The 20896-nt window shown below is 44.8% G+C and overlaps 1 protein-coding gene across 8 annotated transcripts in view; it reads left to right on the top strand.

Moving 5' to 3' along the window:
• ASTN2 (astrotactin 2) overlaps nucleotides 1-20896 on the top strand; it is an 831863-nt gene that overhangs the window by 770139 nt on the left and 40828 nt on the right. For all 8 annotated transcript variants that reach the window (XM_058523878.1, XM_058523879.1, XM_058523877.1 and 5 more), the window contains one exon: nucleotides 8576-8717. In XM_058523878.1, the coding sequence (XP_058379861.1) occupies nucleotides 8576-8717 (142 nt within the window). The remainder of the gene's footprint in view (nucleotides 1-8575; nucleotides 8718-20896) is intronic.

The raw sequence follows: 20896 nt of genomic DNA, 5'->3' as shown, positions 1-20896 counted from the left end.
TCTTGGCCGATGGCTATTTCAGCCACAGCTATGGTGGGCGGTTCTGTCTATACCCAGGCTCACCTTGTGCTGCCAGTGACCTCAAAGGCACACTTCCGCTCTCTGCCCCATGGCTTGCACAAGACTGAAGGAGCTCCCTAAGCTTGTGTACAAGCACAGCCAAAAAGTGTGGAGAAGTTCACACTCCTGGGGAGGCTCTCAACCAATGGACATCAGGAATTGGAGGATAAGTGGTCAAGCTCCCCGACTTTCAGCCAAACAATTCTGGGAGACATCCTGTGTACTTCTTAGAAGGTCCCTGAAGATTAGAGCCCATGTCACCCACAGTAGCCAATGACATCACACACCTCTCTGTTGACTTTCCCTCTCCCCTATCTCCTGCTTCCTTTTCCCCCATGCCTGCTTCCTGGGATCACCTCCCAAATAACCCTTCTGCACCCAAGCCCTTCTCTGAGGCTCTGCTTTCCAGGGAATGCAAACTAAGACATTCTTCTTCGTGTTGTGTTCCCAGCCATCAGCTCAGTTTATAGTACACAGTAAATACATTCACTACCTAGACAAAATTTTATGGAGAACCTGCTGTATCCAGGCACCATGTGAGTGAACAAAGTCCTTTCTTCACGGGGCTTACACTGGGAGGTACAGACAATACAGTAATTCATCAATACATGAAAGATAGCAGTAAGTTTTATGAAGAGAAGTAGGGAGAGGGAAGACAGAGTGATTAGATTAAATTGAGTAGCTGGAGAAGGCCTTTCTGAGGAAGCAACATTTAAGCAGCGATCACTCCAGAGAGAGTGAGCAGTGCAAAGATATGGGGAAAGCTCTCCAGGCGTGGAGACCACAGATGCAAAGGCCCTGTGGTAGGATCGAGAAAGAGGAAGAATGGCTGCATGGCTGGAGTGAGTAAATGAGGAAGGGAGCACAGGCAATGAGCTCAGCAGACAGGGCTAGAGGAGGCATGACGTTGGAAATACTCAGTGATTCTTTTTGAATCATGGAATCTTTGTATCCCTTGCCTGAGTCAGTGTTTTACGATGGGAAAGGTTCAGGTTCTAGAGTCTGACAGCTCTGGATTTGAAGTCCAGCCTTGTTATTTAAATGGGGTGTGATCTTGAGCAACTTGCTTAAGACCTGTGAACATTTTTTTTTTTTTTCATTTATAAAATGGCAATCATAAAACCTACCTCATAGACTTCTTATCTGGTAGGACTCCTGGTTGCAAGTAACAGAAAACAAATGGAAACTAACTTTGGCAGAATAGGAAAAATACTGACATGTATTCAAGACACCCAAGGGTATATCTAGCTTTAGACATGACTGATCCAAGGCCTCAAATGATGTCAACAGGACTTGGTCTCTGTCCCAGGTGTTAGTCTGACTGATCAGACTAACTGATCTCTTGTTAGTCTTGTTCATCTCTTTTTGGCCTCTGACATGGGATATGAGGCCACTGATCACATGCCCATCTCTGGAGGAGGGAGGAGGCCTTAGTTCCACCTAAATCATATAGAATGAAATTGGGGAAGAGCTGGTTTCCCAATGGAGAACTGGGGTGCTGTTGGCAGAAGGAGGAGGTATGGGTTTGGAGCAAGTCAAACCAACAGATGCCTACTTGAGGGCTGGCCTGAGCACAAGGCCTGGCACGTAGGAGCTCTCAGCTGATATTTGCTAGACCACCATTGCCTTTTTTGGAGCCCCTATTTTTTTGGCGGTCTCTTCTCTCCTGTACCATGGGAGTCCTATACACTCCTGAAAGAGGCCACGCAGGAGGCAGCCTGGCTCTCCCAAAAGAGAGTTCTAACACCAGGTGCTGGTTTTGGGGAGATGGGGATGGATCCAGGCATGGACCAATGAAGTTGCACAGAATTCCACAAATATCTGCATGGCCAGCCCCATGCTGCGTACTGGTAATGCAGAGGTGACCGAAACACAACTCCTGCTGTAAGCGTCTCACAGTCTGGAGGCAAATGTGCAATCAGAAAAGCACAGACTTTGGGTCTCAAATGTCTTAGTTCTAGCCTTTACTGTACCTTCCTTAAACCTGCTTCCTCATTTGTAAAAACACAGTTAACCTAATTTGTTAGGTTGTATTGAATATTAACCAAGACAAGGTTGTTTTGAATGTTTAATCAAGACAATATAAGTAAAAAATGTGTAGCATGGTTGATGCCACATAATAAGAGCTAAATAAACATTTTCTTTCCTTCTCTCCTTCCTGCCTTCCTCCCTTCCTTCCTTCTTTTTAAAATTACTTTCTTTTCCAAAAAAAGGAAAGGTTCTATGGAGTTAGGTATTATGTAATGTATCTAAAAGCAGCTGAGTTTGATCACTAAAAATTTTGCCATCAGACAAACCAGTGAGACTTGATGGGGGTATGGGGAAGCACTAACATTGGTGAACAATCCATGTAGCAGGTATACTGCATATATTATCTTATTTATTCCTTGCCCAGTTCTCCGATGATCATCTCCTTTACAGATGAAGAAGCAGTCTCTGAGAGTTTAATCATCTGTCCCTAGACAATATAGTTCATAAGTGGTAGAGCCTGGCTTCAAAGCCAGGTGTCACCTGCTCCCCAAAAACCACTCTCTTTCCCCTACCTCTTCCTGCCATGATGATAAAGATGAGAATCATCACACACTGGTTCTGCAGATTTAAAATAGCATCGTGTTTTGGAAGAAATGAACAAACTGCAGCCAAGAGGTGTGAGCCCCTTAAAGATGCATTTTGTCACGGACAAGGTCTCAGAATGAATTTCTGCGTTTGCCCAAGTAAAGGAAAGGTGGGGCAACGCAGAGCCGTGCTTCTCCCTGGGTGCCTCGGCAAGGAGCGTCTGCAGGTTAGAGAGAGGCTAGACCCAGAGTGGCCTCTAAATCCCCTTGGCGTTTCCTGAAAAGAGTGGAGTCCTGAGCGGGGGACCTCTCTCCCCACCTGGGCTAAATAACTCGCTGCTCCCGCCCCTTCCATTTTGGAATTTCTTTGCTGCTTTTCTCCCAACCTGTTTTCAATTTGCTTTTGTGGCCGGCTTTGACTGTGACCTCAACTCAATCAGAAGCGAGAGAGTGAGGGGAGGAAGAGAGGGAGAGGGAAAACGAGGAGAAAGAGGGTTGAGGGAGTGATGAAGGAGAAGGGGAGAGAGAACTGAGGCAGGGGGTGGGGCCTGCAGAAAAATTGCTCTGTGCTTTGTTGAGTTGGTTCTGAAGCTTCAGCAGAATCCTGATTGACCTTTTCTGGGGATGGTAATGAGAGCAAGGCTTGAGTCTGAGTGGATAAAGAAATGTGTGGGGGTCTGGCCCGAGCCCACTCGGGTTACAGCCCCAGAAGAGCCATAATGGGGAACAGGCACATTCCTGTACAGCGACTCCCAACGCCCTATCTGTTTTCAAGGAAAGAAAAACAGAAAAAGAATGTTAGAGTCTTGGAAAGGCCTGGGTGAGGCGGCTGCAGCAGCCTGGGTCTAGGAGCATTCTGCCACGCAGCCATAACAGTGTATCAGGGAGGAGGGGACAGAGGTGACCTACTGGAAGGCACATGGAGCTCAGATGCAAAAGAGCTGGGTTTGATTCTAGACTCTTCCCCAGAGTGGCTGTGAAGCCTTGAATGGGGGTGCAACATTCCCAAGCCTCTGTGTTTCAATCAGGGAATGGCAGAGTTTTAGGATTCAAACATCTTAAGCAATAAAACTTTTAAGCCAAGGTTTTTAAAACAGTTTTTTTCCCCCCATCCTGATGGACCATCAGTATATAAAACAGATCAAACTGGGGTTGATCTGGTTGAAGGTTAGTGTGGGTATAGAGAGACAGACTTCAGTCCCCTCCACATTTGCTGTTCCTTCTTACCCCTGGAGTTCTAGATACAGTAGACCCCCTTATCCACGGAAGATATGCTCCAAGACCCTCAGGGGATGCCTGGAACTTCAGGTAGTACTGAACTCTATATATACTATATTTTTTCCTGTACGCATACCTATGATAAAGTTTAAATATAAATTAGGCACCGTAAGAGATTAACAACAATAACTTCTCTTTGGCATATCCAAATTGCCAGCATCACTACTCTTGTGCTTTGGAGCCATTATTAAGGAAAATAAGGGTTGCTTGAACTCAAGCAATGCGATACCACAATAGTAGATCTGAAAACCGAGAAGGCTTAATAAAATTGACTAACAGTGGGTAGTATATACAACGCGGATATGCAGGACAAACTGATGATTCATATCCCCTGGGATGGAGCGGGACATCACGAGATTTCATCATGCGACTTAGAATGGCACACAATTTAAAACTTATGGATTGTTTATTTCTAGAATTTTCCAGTTAGTATTTTCAGACATGGTTGACTGTGGGTAACTGAAACCACGGAAAGCGAAACTGTGGATAAGAGGGAACTACTGTATTCTAATTTCCAAACTACTGTTAGAATATATTACATATTGGAACTCAGTGAATTTCTCGGAGATTCCAAGTTTAAGGAGATGGTGAGGTGGAACTGTGTGCCTGGCACATAGTAAATGCCCAGTAAACATAGCTCACATTCATGTTGAATAAAGTTGGCCAGAAATTGTGGAGTGAGGACTCCTGGGGCAGCTTGGGAAGCTCTTGAATTCTCAGTGATTTTATCTCATAAGCTGGCTGATATGAATTATCTCATAGGCTACCGGAGTCAAGAGGTGAAGTTTTTGTTCCAAGTCTATCTCTCACTTTGTGTAAACCATGGACGTGCCGCTTCCCTTCCTTGGCTTCAGTTTTGTCACTTGGAAAAGGAGGAGGTTGGATAAAAAATAATCTCTAAGAGTCCTTATGTCTCTCCGCTGTTATGATGACGACAACGATAATAACAAAAACAAAAGTGATAGTTGATACATTTTTTGAGCTCTTACTGTATGCTAGACATAGTGCTTATTGGTTTGTAAATGATATACACAATATTTTATATGATATTCACAACAACACTATAAGTTAGAGACTATTATTATACCCATTTTACATATGAGAAAATAGATGTAGAGAGTCAAGGAAACTGTCCAAGGCAAGCTGTAAGTGGGGGTGTACCAGGATTTAATCCTAGGCAGTGTAAATTCAGAGCCCAGCCTCTTAACCACTGCACTATATTATTGTTCATTCAATTGTACTGCTGCCAGACAACGGAGTATGGTATATTGTGGAAATGCAACACGTGTCGAATTGCACTGATTTGCATTTGTGCATAGTGAAGCCCTCTGGCCTTTCTTAGTCCCCCCTCCACTAGGTGGAGAAGGACAGTGAGGGATGGCCCCATTTACCTGTCTCCATCTAGGTTGCATTTAAACCTTATGGAATAGAGTGCCAAGAAAAGCAATCTTACAATTTACTTTATGGGTCTGTCCTTTTATTTAACAACCCTTCCTGTTGTCAGATTACAAGCTGTAGAAGGTCGGGGACCATTTCTTTTATTGTCTCATTCCCCAAACCCCTAGAGCTAAGAGAGTGGCATGAATTCAATTGTAAATTGAACAGAATTGAAAAAGCAGGGTGCTTTTGAACACTATCTTTTTTAAACTTTCTCTAGGAGGCAGCATACTATAAAAGAAAAGGTATGGCTTTGGAGTTAGGAGGATATAGGTTCAAATCTCAGCTCTGTCCCTTCCTAAAATTGTGAGCTTACCCTCAGCTTTACAGGGGAGGTACAAACATTTACCTCATTAGGATTGAATGTTGTGAGACTTAAAAGGAAAAAAGAAAAGTTGGTACTAAATGTCAGTTTCCTTCTTTTTAACTCTTTTCATTTGAAGGTCATTATGTATATATAGTCCTAAATAGAACTGGGCTCTCAATATCCTTATAATGTTCTTGATATGACTAGTTATATATAGGACATCGTAAGGATATTGTTATCCAGTTTCTTCACTTGAACTAAACGTGTAAACCTTAGAACTGTGTGCTGATCTTACTGACCTGACATATTTATGGGGCTTTTATTTGTGGTCTGAATTATTCTAAAATGCATGGAAATATCTGGAAAGCTATGCCCATTTGAAAATGAATGTCAACCATCTTTTGGCTTGAAGACAGTTAAATACAGGCCACAAGCATACTGAATTCCCTCATAAAGGGCCAACTCTTTCAATGGCTATCTGGAAACAAGTTGAAAAGCAGACAGACATGGATCCAAGCTCAAAGAAAACAAATGTAAGCAGCCAGACTTGGAATTCTGAGAAACCAAAAGAAACAAAGCCCTCACTCCATCCAGTGAATCATTCCATGTTTTTCCCATTTTCTTGATTTTTCCCCCCATACATTGCTCTGCTTTGGTACCTATTGAAAGAGAGACATTGTCGGTTTACTATTTTACTATGGAAGAAGCTGACATAAGAGGCCTACAGAAGAAATAGGGGATGCCAAAAAATGTGATGAAAAAGGTTTCATTCACCTCTGTATTTTCCAGCAAAACCTCTGCCTCTAGACAAAGAACTTTTTCCTAGACTCATCCTTTCTTTCTAGACTCCAAACTCATATGAGTTATAGACCCCTTGTTCAGAAAGGAAAATTGAGAATTTGAGAGGTTAAAGGGCTTGCAATAAATGGTGGAAATAGAATACAGTCCCAAATCTGTCTGGCAACAGCAGCTAATTTGCGTATCGCTGACATTAGCCTGATTCAGACACTTGCTTTGGCATCTATGTATCAAGTCTATCAACTGCATGTTGTCCTTGTCAAAAGTGGAAAACAAAAAACACTACCCATCAGATCTCCTGTATTGGACCATAGAATTGTTCTTCACCTGAATCCCAGGGCCATCCAGATAATTCCGTCAGACAAGTATTGCATGATTCACTTGTGAGTGAAGAATGAAACTTTTCTTTGAAAGACCAATAGGAAGTGACCTCTGTATTCTGCCCACCCAGTTCCCTGGTAGAAGCAGAGAAGTACCATGTGGCTTCTCTGAGTCTCAGACTTCTCAGATACTTGGCCAACATCACTATTCCGTAATGGTTCCATTATATTGGATTATCCTTAATTCCAAGTGGAGAGGATATAGTTGAATGGACATCCTCCTCTTGTTTATTGCTGAGAATATATGTGAATAGAGAATGTGAGGCACCACACATCAGCCAGGATGGAGAACAAGGAGTCAACATTTGGGAGGCCTCATATCATTTCATACTGTGTGGTATAAAATACCTCACATGCCCATTTTGCTCCTAAATCATCCAATTTTAGAATTGGAAGGGAACTTAGAAGCCATTTAGTCTGGCTCACTTACCTTATCTATTTTTAAGTGATTTTTATTGATTTTTTTCCTTGTTACAAAAGCAATACATGCTCGTTGTAGATAATTTTAAGATAGAGATAAGCAAAATACGAGAGAAAAAGTACCCATTGTCTCACTTTCCAGACAAAGCCACTATTATGCATTTGCTATATTTTTCCCTTTCTTTCTAAATAGATATACAAGTAAAATTTCCACCAAAAGATAGATTATTCTGTAATAGTGTAACCTATATTTTAACTTAACATGTCATAAACATCCTTCATATAACTTCGTATTCTTCCACAATATTATTTTAATTATTTTAATATAAAATATTCTATTGCATCATTGAACTATAATTGGTATTGCTGTTTCGATGTCATTGAATATTTAGTTGTTTGTAAATTCTTGCTAGTTTAAATAGCATTGCAATTTATCCTCATTACTTAATCTTTGTGCAAATCTATGTTTTTATTTTATTTTCTCAAAAATTGTAATAGTGATTCTAGCACCTTCCCTTTATAGAGGAGAAAACTAAGAGGTAGAGATGGGAATATAGTTCCCCAAAGCTATACAGCAAATTCTTCACAGCCTAAGACTAGATCCCAAGATTCCAAATGTTCAGTTATTCTTTGCAGTCTTCATCTAATCTTCTTTATTAGTCCAATTTCTAGTACACCTCAGCTGCTTCCTAAAATATGACGGCTAGATTGACTTTTAGAAATCATGGTGTTGGGAGCACTGGCTCTTCCACTGTCCCTTCGTGTCCCATGACCTTCATCACTAACCAATCATGGAACTGTTTCCCTCTTAGCTGGACTAGGTCTCTGTCCCTCTCAACATAACACTCCGTGAATCCAGTAACAGTTTGCAAGAGTGACCATATGACATGAAACCTATTTTACAGCCTTAGTCCAGCTCTTTCATCATACAAGAAAGGAACATGCAATTCCAAGAAGGGAGGGCCTTGCTCAAGGAGTTAAGAGAAAGTTAATGGTAGTGACAAGGCCAGAAGAGCTACTCTGGACAGAAAGCACTGTCCGCCTGTTGTCTTTTCATGCGTTTTTATTGCACGATAATTTACCTCATTTGCACCTTGCTACAAACTTATAAAGGTAGGTATTAGTACTCGCACTTTACAATTGAGAAAATTCAGGCATAAATTTAAACAGAGTCATCAGGGCTAGATACTAATCTGTGTCATTTTCATATCCCATGCTTGTTCTGTCCACTAATCCTCCTGATAACGGTGTTCAGACATTTGATAAGTTTGGACAACAGCAAGAATGTCCGCTCACCAAGACCTGAGCTGGGGAGCTCATCTTTCTTTGTCTCCCTCCAGGAGAATTCCTGAGTTTTGCCGATGACTTACTCTCTGGCCTGGGCACATCTTGTGTAGCAGCTGGTCGAAGCCATGGAGAGGTCCCTGAAGTCAGTATCTACTCCGTCATCTTCAAGTGTCTGGAACCCGACGGTCTCTACAAGTAAGACATGCTGGGTGTGTGGGGAACATGAAGTAGATGGGACGATTTTAAGTCTGGGCAGCAAGGCATGAGTAATCTGTCCAGGCCAGCTAAATGTTTTATAGGCCAGCCTGTGTGTACACCTTGAGATGCTAAGGTTTAGAAGTGTCCATTGGAGAAGTGTGGCCATGGTGAGGGACAGAATCATACAAGGTTAGTGTTGAAAGGCCCAGGGAGGCCAAAAACTCAAAAGCATTTCTCCTACTGATAAAGAATCTATGGCCGAGAGAGGGGAAAGTGGCAAGTTAGCAAGGAGGGCTGAGACAGGAGTCCCTGCCTGGTGTTCTTTTCTCAATTCCATGATATCTCCTCTGAAAAATATTAGATTAGCATATCTGAAGTACATATACATGCAATATATATATATATATAGGGTATATGCATATAATTTTTTATTAATAGATCCAGCCAGCCCTCAGAAATAGTGCCATTATCACTGCTTCATAGAGTACGTTAGAGTCGTTGCATCCAAACTTCTGGAAATGCAAAAGGAAGTCATTCTAAGACTCATCTGTTAATCTCAGAGGGAAAAGAGGCTCATTTTTTTAATTTCCCATCTCAATGAGTATTTCCACATGTAGATGCAGCCATCATAATTTATAACAGAGTTCTATAGACCAACTCTCTTCAGGTACCCTAATTATGAAACTATAGGCCACCTCCCTTACCAACCTAGAAAGCTGCAGTTGTTAACAAGGTAAGCATTATTCACCAAATATTCAACTCATTCATTTTTTTCTTTCACTCACTCAATGATTCATTCACTTATCCATCCATCTACCCAATCATTCATCTATTTATCCATCCATCCTTCCGTCCATTTATCCATCCAACCATCTATCCATCCCATTCACCCATCTATCTATTCATCCACTCTTATACTCCATCATTCATTCTTTTATTTATTTATCAATTCTTTCATTTATTCATATTTTTATTTACTCATTTATAACTTATTTACTTATTCAGTAGATGTTTTCTGAGGATTTCCTGTGTCTTGGAACTGTGCTAGAGAATACAGGTACGTTCATGTGACTAAGAGAAAGGTTCTATCCTCAGATAACTTATAACCTAATGGTGGTGTGAAAGGCCACAGACTGTGGATTCAAGTCTAGCATTGACATTTGTAATGATGTGACCTTAGATGAGTTGCTTTACCTCTGTGAGCCTCAGTAAAACAGAAATGATACAACCTAGGTTGCAGAGTTGCATAAGAATTAAACAAGAAACCCTAGCACAGTATCTAAGTATCTGCTCAATAAATATTAGTCCCTCCACAGTCTATGAATCTCCCTCACCTCCAAAACACGTCATGCCCACTTCCTCTGGAAGACCATGACTTTTCTAAAGACTATGTTGCTCTTTTGAACACTTGACATATTCAGGCTCATTGGTAACACCCAATGCATTCATGCACCAAACTCAGGAATATCACTGTCAACTGGAAGTCAGGCCTTCTGACCCTGGCTCTGCCACTGGCTGTCTCATAGAGTTTTGGGCCCAAGTTTTCTTTTACATTGAATGGCAAAATCACTTGGGGATGGTGAGAGCTCTAAGAATGGAATCCCCGAAGTACAATAAGCTATCAGATCTCTTCCAGATCTTGAGAGCGTGACTCTACAGCCTCTGAATCAGTAAGGGCTGACACCAGCCCCTTGGGCTTTAGGGTTACTGCATCTATGAAATATAAGTATGTGACTAGATTAAGAGCTATAAGGTCCTTTCCAACTCTAAAAACTCTGATTATATGAAAAAAGTAACATTTTTGAAAGATTTCCTGATGGCTGGCTTCTGATTCCTCTGTCCCTCGTTAAGGGCATAGACTGGACACAGAGAGATCTGGGTTCAAATCTCTGCCCTGCACTTTATCAGCTATGTGACATTGAGTGAGCTTCCCAACCTTCTGAGCCTCCATTTCCTACTCTGTGAAAATGCAGATAATATGGTATCCATCTCACTGGGACTCGAGGAAGATTTGATGAGATAATGCACAAAAGCTCCCTATTTGGTGATGAGCTCCCGGTAGGAGCATAAGAAGTGTTAGTTATCAGTGTTGCTCTTGTTGCCCTTGTTGTGGTAATAATTAATTTCCTGTCCCCCTCCCTGCATTCTCCAACTTCTGGGAGAGATAGCATCTAGCAGAGAGGCACAGAGCCCTGGCAGGTGGTGCCTATCCACTGAGACACAAGTAGTAACCCTGTTTCTGAGTGACATTGTGGGGACTTGGCATTAGCCAGGCTGGAATCCTACAGGCCCATCATGTAGAGAGCAATGAAATATTTTATGGAACCCCCAACAGCAATTAACAGTGAGAGCTGACAATCCACTGGCATCCTTTAAAAGTGATGAATGTTGTCCCTTGCCTCTTCTTTTCCTCACTGTCTGACATTCCTACCTGATTCCCACCTCTTGAAGTCGGAACCTCCTTTCTTCTCCTGTCCTGGAAATGTGCTTGTCAAGAAGCTTGTCATTCCTAACTCTGAACCATCTTTATTTTATTTTGGAAATTGATTTTATTAATGGTCCTGGGATCTGGGCCTCTCTGAGAGGGAGCCAGGGTGGTGTTTGGACTGATCTCTTATCCCACTGGCGGCTCTCCTCCCATGAAGTCTGACCGACTCAGTCTCGAGTTTTAAAATAGTTCCAATGTCAGTTCTTGGGGTTTCTCATTTTCTGCTTGCTTGTTCCTTACCAAAATTAGTTTTTTTTTTCTCTTGGGCCAAAAAGACCATGTGTGGCAGTAGAAAGAGCACAGGCTTTGGGGATAAGCTGAGCTGGGTGCAAATCCTGATTCTGCCCCTTACTCATAACCTGCCCTGGGGAAAGTCATTTTTCACTGCTCTCTGCAACAGTTTCTTCCTCTGGAAAAAGGGAGCTGATAATCGTCCCTGTCTCATAGGGTTACAGGGAAAAGCATTAAGTGAGAAATTCCATGAACAGGGTTTACCAGAATGCCTGGCATATAGAAGTCCTGCAGGAAGTATTAGCTACTTTCTTCTTCATCCTGCTTCATTCTTGACTCAGTCACTGGGTATCAGTGTCTCTTTTTTCCAAGGACAATCCTGGAGGAGCTATTCCCTGTGAGGCAGGTTGGGGTCCCACTAGCCCTGGAAAGAATGACCATCCATGATCTTATGGGGAGAAATAGGATGAAAAGAGAGGATGGGTGCAGACCTCCGAGTTTTAATTAGGCAACGTTGGGCACCAAACCCCCCATCCACGCTGCCAGAAGGCGTGATGGTAGGATTCAGGTGGCACAGGTGTGGAGGACCAGTCTCTCAGGCAGGAAGTCTGGGTTCACATCCCATTGCCACCACTTCTGCTTCTGGGACCTTGGGTTAAATGTTCATATCTCTCCTTGTTCTGCAATTTCAGCATCTTCAAGGTGAAGATGCATCAAATCCACCCTCACCCTGGGAATGCATGCTCTTGCCCTGGGATTTCTTCTCATTCTCTCTCTTCTCCTCCTGGGCTCCTGCCCTTCCAATTTTCTACCTCTCCCACTTTTGCTTTGCCCCACTGTGCCTCTCGGCATCTCTGTCCATCTCTCCTTGTCTTTTATTCCCTTTTTGTGTATGTATTTTCTGCATAGCTCACTGCTTTGTCTGTCTGTCATTCTCCCAATCATTTCTTCTTTTCCTTTCTATTTGTTATTCTTTTCATTTCTGTTTCTGTGTGTGTATCTCAGTCTCTCTGTCCTTTTTCTTATTTGAGTTTTGGTTCCTCTTCTCTCTCTCTCTCGGAATCTGGCCCCCTTCCATGCCCACTTCCTCTCTCCACCCCACCTAGGAAGGAAGATTCCTTTTGCAGCCCCTCCATCTACGTAATTTTACACAGTGCCACAGGGTTGAGATGGATCGGAAGAGTGCAAGTCAAGGCTGATTTTCTGTCCTAAGCTCACCCTGGTGTAGCAAAACAGAAACATCAGCACTCAGGCCCTGTTTAAATCTAATTTTCTTGTTTGTTTCATTTGTTTTGCTTTTGAATGAAAACAAACAAAGAGCAGCAGAGGGAGAGGGTCCCCAGAAGGTCTGAGCAGTGTGGCCAGCTCCTGCACCCTTGGTTTGTTGGAGTCTGAGGGTGACCCTGAGCAGGAATCTCCACTCAGGGTGAATGGGTCGGGCCAGGCTGGGCATCCATGATCCCTGCTCTGGCCTGGCCAGAGGCCTAGACACCCTTCTTGTCACTGCACCCCAATTTCCTATTACTCGAGGTAATCAGCCTCTGTCTTGTCTTGGCTGCTTTGCCTTCCTCGAACCATGGATGACTGTTGGAGTGCCCTGAACAAACACACAGCAGCAGCTAGGCCCCATTCCTGGGGTGGGGGGCTCATTCCCATACATTCAGAGGCTTGCCCCAGGCTCACCCTCACCTCCCTGGCCTCAGCTTTATGAAAGGAGTGCCAAGGGAGCCTGGGTACTGCAACCATCTGACAACATCCATGGTGGGACCAAAGGCTCAGGGGGAATGCTCCCTCTTAGGAAGGGTGGGAGGAGTTGGAAGAGGGGAGTAAAAGGGAAACCAGGGCCCTGGAGAAGGGAAGACATTGTGAAGAAGGAGCCTGAGATCAGGAGTCAGAGAGCACTTCCCACACTTGCTCCCAGTGAGACCTGGGGCCAGTGCCTCCCCCTCCTCTGATGTTCTCTTCTGTGAAACGGAAAGGTTAAAGTCAATGAGCTCTAATACTTGCACACTGGGGTAAGGATGGAGATTCCACACCAAAGTCCTGATTCTCAGTGCCTCCAGTACTTCCTGAGTATTGGCAGTAATAGTGAGGATAATAGTTTATCAAGTACTCACTGTGTGCCAGGAACCATGCTAAGAGGTTACATGTGCTGTCTCATTTAATCCTCGCCTTAACCCTGTAGATCTGGAATTATTATTAATTATCATCATCATCTCTCATTTCACATATGGGAAAACTGGGGCTAAAGGAGTAAACATTTTGCCCAAAGTCACATGACAAAGAGACTGAGCTGAGATTCATACCCAAGGTGATTGACACCCACCGTCTCCTCCCCTCACACCACGTGCTCACCCTGTACTTGTGCACTCACACGTGTGGCATTGTCAGAAGTACCTGCTGAGGATATGAGTGGAAGAGGGCCTTGTAACTGCAAGCAACCCTGTTTGCAATGGAAAGAACATTGGGGACAGGATGACCCACATCACAGCCTGCAGATCCCCAGGGAAGGTACTTTACCCCTCGTCTTTCTCATCCGTAAAATGAGATAAATAATTATACCTCCCCAAGTTGTTGCAAAGATTAAACTGGATAGTGGATGAGAAAGTGCTTTGAATTTTTCATAAGGCCGTGTGCACGTGAAGGGTTCATGAACACTCTCTTTGTCAAAGAACAGCAGCAGGAAGGGCGATAGATGTTTCGAATCCACATGCTCCTCCCCACTTCCACCACACGTACATATTTTTAATTTAGGCTTTTAAAATCCGACAGAGGTGAGTTTTTACCTTGGCTCCAACACCTACCCACTGTGTGCCCTTGGGTCAGTTTCTTAACCTCTCTGAGTTTCAGTTTTTTCATCTGTAAAATGGAATCATAATAGGACCTCTGTCATAGGATTGTGAAGATTCAATGAATTGAAACATGTAAAGAGCAGAAGGTAGTGTCTAGCTCATTGTCAGTACTTAATGGATGGCGGGAGGAGGAGTAACCAGTGCTACTATCTGTGACTACACACTTTACCTAAGCAATCGTGCCTGGGGTCACCACTGTTGACACCATTGTCTTCACAACATTCCAGTGGGAGAGCAAGTTAAGCCTTCATCTCTGACACTGGCCCCTTTACACATCACTCCCCAGGCTCACTTACTAGAATGTACCAGTCTCTTCCTTCCTCAAGGTCTTTGCTTCCACTGTCCCCTTTCCCCAGGATGGCCTTCTCCTGGTTCTTCCCATGATTGGCACCGTGTGCAACTTCAGGTCCATGACTCAGTGTCGTCTCCTTAGAGAGGCCCTCCTTGACCACATTATCTACAGTAGATCCTGCCTGCCACACATGCAGACGCACAAAGCCATGGTACTCATTAAAGCTGTGATGACTTAGTGTCTCTACTTGTTTCTTATCTGTCTTTTCTCACTAGTCTGTTCCTAGAGCATAGAGCAGGATCTGTGTCTGCCTTCTTCATCCTCTATCCCTGGTGCCTAGAACAGGGCCTGATGCCAGTAAAGAATCCAATAAATAGTTTTTGAATGATTTGAACAAATTTCCAAGTCAGTGCAGAAATCTGGAGACACTGACTTCTCCCCTTCACTCACTCACAACCTCTAACTCACTTTCTCACTAAATATTCAGGGGATTTCTACTGTGTGCCAGGCAGTGGTCTAGTACCATGTCTCTATGTCTCTGTAGCTATCTCTAGGTTTCTATGCCTATCTGTCTGTCTGTCTATCTATCTATCTATCTATCTATCTATCTATCTATCTATCTAGTGAAAATCCAATTTAATCCCCAAAACAACTCTCTAAGACAGTTATTATTATTCTTATCCAGCAGATTAGGCTACCAAGACACAGAAAAGTTAGATAACTTGACCAGAGCCTCAAAGCTAGTAAGCGGAGAAGCCAAGATTTGAGCTCAGCCAATTTGTTTCCAGAGCCTGAACTTGAAATGACCACACCAGATTATGAGAAGAATTGGACATGTAGAAATGGTGGGGGTCAAGGAGTGGAAGCTGTTTAAAGGGATCTTTTGTGTAAAGATCCATGCCCAGATGATTTGGAAACAATATGGAAAACAAATTTTCACTCCTGACACCAAAAGCTACATGGCTACGCTTAACTCCAGACTTCATCCAGCCTCTGCGGTCCTGGCAGTGCCACACAAACAGTTTGAACCCTGAGTCTGTACAAGGACTCCTGCTAGGGATGTACCCCCAATGCCATTTTTGAGATGCTCAGGATCCCAGCTCTCATTTGCTGAGTTTTTCCCAGCATCTCCAGACTGCCATGTGTTTCTGCAAACAAATCTAGGCTCCCAGCCCAAAGATGCTATTCCAAAAGCCCAGGGGGCTTGGGGCCTTGGGTGGAGCATTGCTGGGCTCCTATCATCCCCAGGACACCCCCTTCCTGGGCACAGCCTGGGCAGCACATTGCAGAAGCAGCGAGGGCCACCACCATGGATACTATAATTATATATTAGATGAAATCCCAAAGTTTCCCTTTATTTACATTCCTCCCCTACCCTCTTCATTTCCTCTCTTCGTGCCAAGAATCAGCACAGAATTTACGGGAAACAGCACGAAAGTCATCAGGAGCCCTCCAGGGCTGGCTTTCAAAAGTGCCTGCCCAGATGATGGGAGGCGAGAGACCTGAAGGTCATCCTGCCTCTGGCTCTAAGCAGCTATGAGGCCTTGGGCAAGGAGTTTCCACTCTGGAGGCCTCTGTTTCTTCATTTGTAAAAGAGGGCTTGAATGGGGCCATCCCAAAGGACGTTTCATGGATCCGAATTCGGAGGCCATGCAGCTGTGCATCTCAAGAGACAATGGAGGCAAGGAGATAGACTTAAAGCCCCTGGCACCTGGAGAGGGCAGACTTTGAGTCCAGAAGGAAGAGCTTCATTCAGCTTAAGGCTCCATCCTTCTCCCCTCTCTCAGTTTCAGTGACCCAGTCTGTTCGGTGGGCCTCCTGAGCCAAGTCTCCCACGTGGCTGGGCCAGCTTCTGAGGGGACTTTCAGCTCCTAGGAGAAAGAAGATATGCACAGAGGAAGCCTTCCATGCTGACCAGGGGCCTGGGCCACAGCCTCTGGAGCAGTGCAAGCTGAGGCTGAGCCCAAGGTTGATCCAGGACACTGCAGGGAAAGAAGCCAGGACGGGCCTCACAACTCCTGCCCTGCTCTTTGCTGGCTTTTTCTTCCCACTGAGGAGCTTTCGCAGTCCCTTTTTTTGTCTTCAGTCCTCCCTCCCTCTCTCTTTCTTCCTTCCTCCCTCCCTCTCATCCTCCCTTCCTACCTTCCTTCCTCTCTCCCAGCATCCCCTCTCATTTTTCCAACATCTCTCCTTTCCTTCCCCCTTCTGTCCATTTCTTTTTTGTTTCTATCAGACTCTTTTCTTATTTTCCCTCTCTTTCTTCCCTTTTGTTTTCTTGTTCTCTCTCTGTCTTGGTCATGGATGCTGCCTCTCTCTCAGTGTCACCCTGACTTCCCGTCTGTCTATCTCTGTCTTTTTGTGTCTGTGTGTGCTTCTCTTATACTTGCTCTCTCTGATCAGTATGTATGTCCTGTCTCTTTCTCCTTTTCTTATGACTTCTCAGCCTCTGTCTTGCTCGGTCCCAAGATCTCTCTTCTTCCATACTGCTCCCACCCCGGCCTAAGTACAAGGGTCTTGGCCTCTTGTATGAGTCTGAGGTGAAAAGCCAGTTGAGTGTGGCCAAGGGTCCCAGAGCTCAGCAGGGGCCGAGGGCCTCTGATGTCCCCAGACCCAGATGAAATGTGAACTTCTCCTGGCTGGGATGCCCTGTCCTGTTGGTCAGGGGCTGGGGTGAGGGGGACAGCCTAGCGACTTAAGACTTTAGCGTCAGGTCACGCTGACCTCTCCAAAGTGCACAGTTGGGGCCCCAGAGAGGGGAAGAGCTGTCCTCAAGCCAGAAGCAAATACAGCCGTACGTCCCAAGCCAAGAGAGACTTGTAGAGGAAAAATAACGCTGTTTTTCAGCCGACAGACAGTGAGGCTCCTAAAACCTGCTGGGGACTCTCAGGCAGGCTGTTTCTTTCCTCAAACTGCGTCAGGATTTCATCCAGGAATGGGACGCCAGCCAGAGTTCTGGAGGGACCGGGCACAGACTGCTCATATGAACTTGCAGAGGGTGGAGGGATGGGAGCCGAGGCCGTGCTGGAGAACTAGGCCTTGAATGCCGGGTGGAGGAGCTGGACTTTATCCCGCAGGGAATGGGGAGCCAGGAAAGGCTTTTGAGGAGGGCCTGGCTATATTTAAACCTGTGTTTTGCGGTGACAAGTCTGACCATGGTGTGGAGAACTGGCTGGGCTGAGTTGAGAATCAAGGAGGCCGTTTGGTGCAGGTAAAGGCGCAGGAGGTGTCCTCACACATTTCGCGATCCAGTGAGTGGTACCCTCAGTAGGGCATGCACTGGGCCAAAGCAGAGCAGCATGGGCTCAGCTTAGTTCTGAAAACAGCTTTTCCTATTCTTAATAACTGACTGCAGTGCAGAGTGCTCAGGAAAAGGACGTATTTTTTGGACATCTACAATGTGCTTCACAGTAAGCTAGGCCCTGTGGATGTGGAACTACCCAAGCTAAACAAGGTCTCTGCCCTCACAGAGTTCACAGTAATGGCTGGGAGACAGAAGAGACCAGGCAGTTATGTGACACTTCACTTCATGCTCAGATGGGAAAGCCCAGGGGCTGTGGGAGTATCGAGGAAGGGCCGCTCACCCAGCCAGCTCTACTGCAGGTCTACTTTGCAGATGTTCTGTGAAGTCTTCCTGAGGTAGTAAGAGGAAGTGTTGCACTGGGTTGAATAGTGTCCTCCCAAAATCCATGTCTACTAGAAACCTCAGAATGTGACCTTGCGTGAAAATAGAGTCTTTGCAAACGTAATGAGTTTCGGATCAAGATGAGATCATACTGGATTAGGTTGGTCCCTAAATTTAATGCAGTGAATGGTGTCACTATAAGAAGAGGGGAGGACACAAAAAGACACACAGAGAGGGGAAGGCCATGTGAAGATGGAGGCAGAGATTGGAATTATGCTACCACAAGCCAGGGAATGCCTGAGACCATCAGAAGCTGAAAGAGACAGGAAGAATTCTTCCCAAGAGCCTTCAGAGGGAGTATGGCCCTGCTGATACCTTGATTACAGACTTCTGGCCTCCAGAACTGTGAGAGAATCCTTTTCTGTTGTTTTAAGCCACCACATTTGTGGTAATTTGTTATGAAAGCCCTAGAAAACTAATACAGGAGTGAAGAGGTTTTTGAGCAGAGGACAGGTTGTGAGAAGCCTGGGAGACGAGAAACAGCATGATGTGGCAGAGAGTGTAGCTGGAGTGTGGAGGGTAAGGGGGAAGTAGGAGAACTAGGGCTACAGAGGCAGGTGAGGGCCTTGTCAGCCATGTTGGGGCCCCAAGAGGAGCATAGGAAGGATTCAAGGGGGGAATGGTATGAATGAGCTTCATGGTTACAGAGAAGAGTTGACTTGTAAGGGGAAGACCAAGCTTCTGAACGATGCCCAGAGGAGAGGAAGCAGGTCACCAAAGGCCCTAGAAGTGATGTCCCTGAGGAACATTCAAGGGACCTGTACTGTTTATTCAAGTTAAGAAAAGACACAGGAGGATGATCCACTCTCTTCAACCCTCTGTAGAGCTGTGCAGGTGTCAGAGGGCACAAATGTGTTCATTCTGAGCCCAGAGAGCAGGACGAGGTGAAAGGCTGCAAGGGAGGTGGAATTCAGGTCACTACCAGGAAACATTCCAACACTGGCCCTCTGTAGGATGGTAATCTCAGGGAACAGTGACAGCCCCATGCTCAGGACAGCAGAGAACTGAGGGAAATGGGGCAAACTCTCAGCCAAGCTTTGTAAGGAAGAACTTGCAAGTGATGTCAATGGGTCAGCATGGCCAGATGCTTGATAATAGGGAGCAGTGGGGACTGTGGTAAACTATAAATGGAGCAGAGAATACTTAGCTCTAGCTAATCAAATGTAGAAAAATCTTCCAAGCCATAAATCTAGGTGTTACAAGTGAAATGTCTTAATTAGTACTTGCTGGCAACCAATGTAAAATTGGTCACATAAACCAATTTTGATGGCCACAATTAGCCTGCAGTTCATTAATTTGCAATCTCTAAACTAGGTCAACTCTCTTAGCGTATAGATGAGGAGGCTGAGGCCCTGAGAGACACATAGGCTTCACAGTCAAGGCAGCACCAGGAATAACACATAGGGTCCTGACACTCAATCCAGGGCTCTTAAACAGCAGGCCTTGAGCCCTACTTTTGCCTTGAGGGTTGCCTTGTTCGGGTAAAGCACAAAGACGACTCAACAAGGGGAGAGGTTCCTGGGGTGGGGTCACAAGCCACACTAGGCTTTGTGGCCAGCTTTGCTACCCATCCGCCAGGGAGCTTGGACCTCTTTCTGAACTTCAGTTTCTTCCTTATTACAATGAGATGAATGGATGGAAAAGTCTCTTTTTTCTCACCTTCTAGGACTCTAGGAACTCCTGAAGATAGGAATGGACCCAGGCTAGCAGCCAGGCCTCCGAACTTTTCCCTGTTCCCATTGTCTTGGCTGTGGGTCCAGCACTGTACACGGAAGGGCTGCCCACCCCCCTGACTCTCACCTCCATCTGTGAAGGATGCTGTTGCTATGAGCAGTCTTGAGGTCATCACTGGAAAGGTGTTAGCAGACCCAGGAGATCACCATGAATGATGTGTAGAAACTCAGAGGCCAAACAGAATCCAGATTTCTGGCATTTTTCTTTCTGCTCTATTCTCCTTTCCCCCAAGAACAGACTCCCTCATGTACCAACAATCCCATTCTGCTTTCACAGCATAATAGAACTTGAGGCCTCAGACATCATTGACCTGAACTTCTCTCTTTACAGGAGAAACTGAAGCTCTGGGAGGGCCTGGGCCCTGCCCTCAGTCACCCAGAGAACCAGTGTCAGAGCTGGGTTGGACCAGGGCTCTTGACTCTACTATAGCCCACCTGCTGCTCTCTTGAACTAGATCAAGCATACATGTGCCCCTGATTGTCCTTGGTGTCAGAGAGACTAAGAGCCTGGGGTTTTGAGTCAAACTATCCAAAGGTCGATTCAAATCTCAAATACTTTCTGGCTGTACAAGATACTTATTTTCCCTGGGTCTCAATTTCCACATCTGTAAGGTAAGGGTATTGCTACTTCCTACATTAGAATTTTGTTGTGAAACAAATGTAAAGTGGTTAACATATGCAAAGCTCCCAGGCATAGCATGTCCAGCACACAGTAGATGCTCAATTTCAAGTACATACCGAGTACATACAAGACATTTCTTGAGTAGGTCTTCGTCAGAGATGACCATGAAGGATACTCATGATTGGCTAATTGTCCTGCCCACTGTAAAGTTGCTCACATTTCTCTGTTCTCTCTGAGCATCTCCCAGGAGCCCTTTAGACATTGGATGCAGCAAAT

The sequence above is a fragment of the Diceros bicornis genome, chromosome 28 (assembly GCF_020826845.1).
Source record: "Diceros bicornis minor isolate mBicDic1 chromosome 28, mDicBic1.mat.cur, whole genome shotgun sequence".
NCBI classification, from domain to species: Eukaryota; Metazoa; Chordata; class Mammalia; order Perissodactyla; family Rhinocerotidae; genus Diceros; species Diceros bicornis.
Note: the sequence above shows the minus strand (reverse complement) of the source record. Positions and strands in the feature narration are given on the sequence as shown.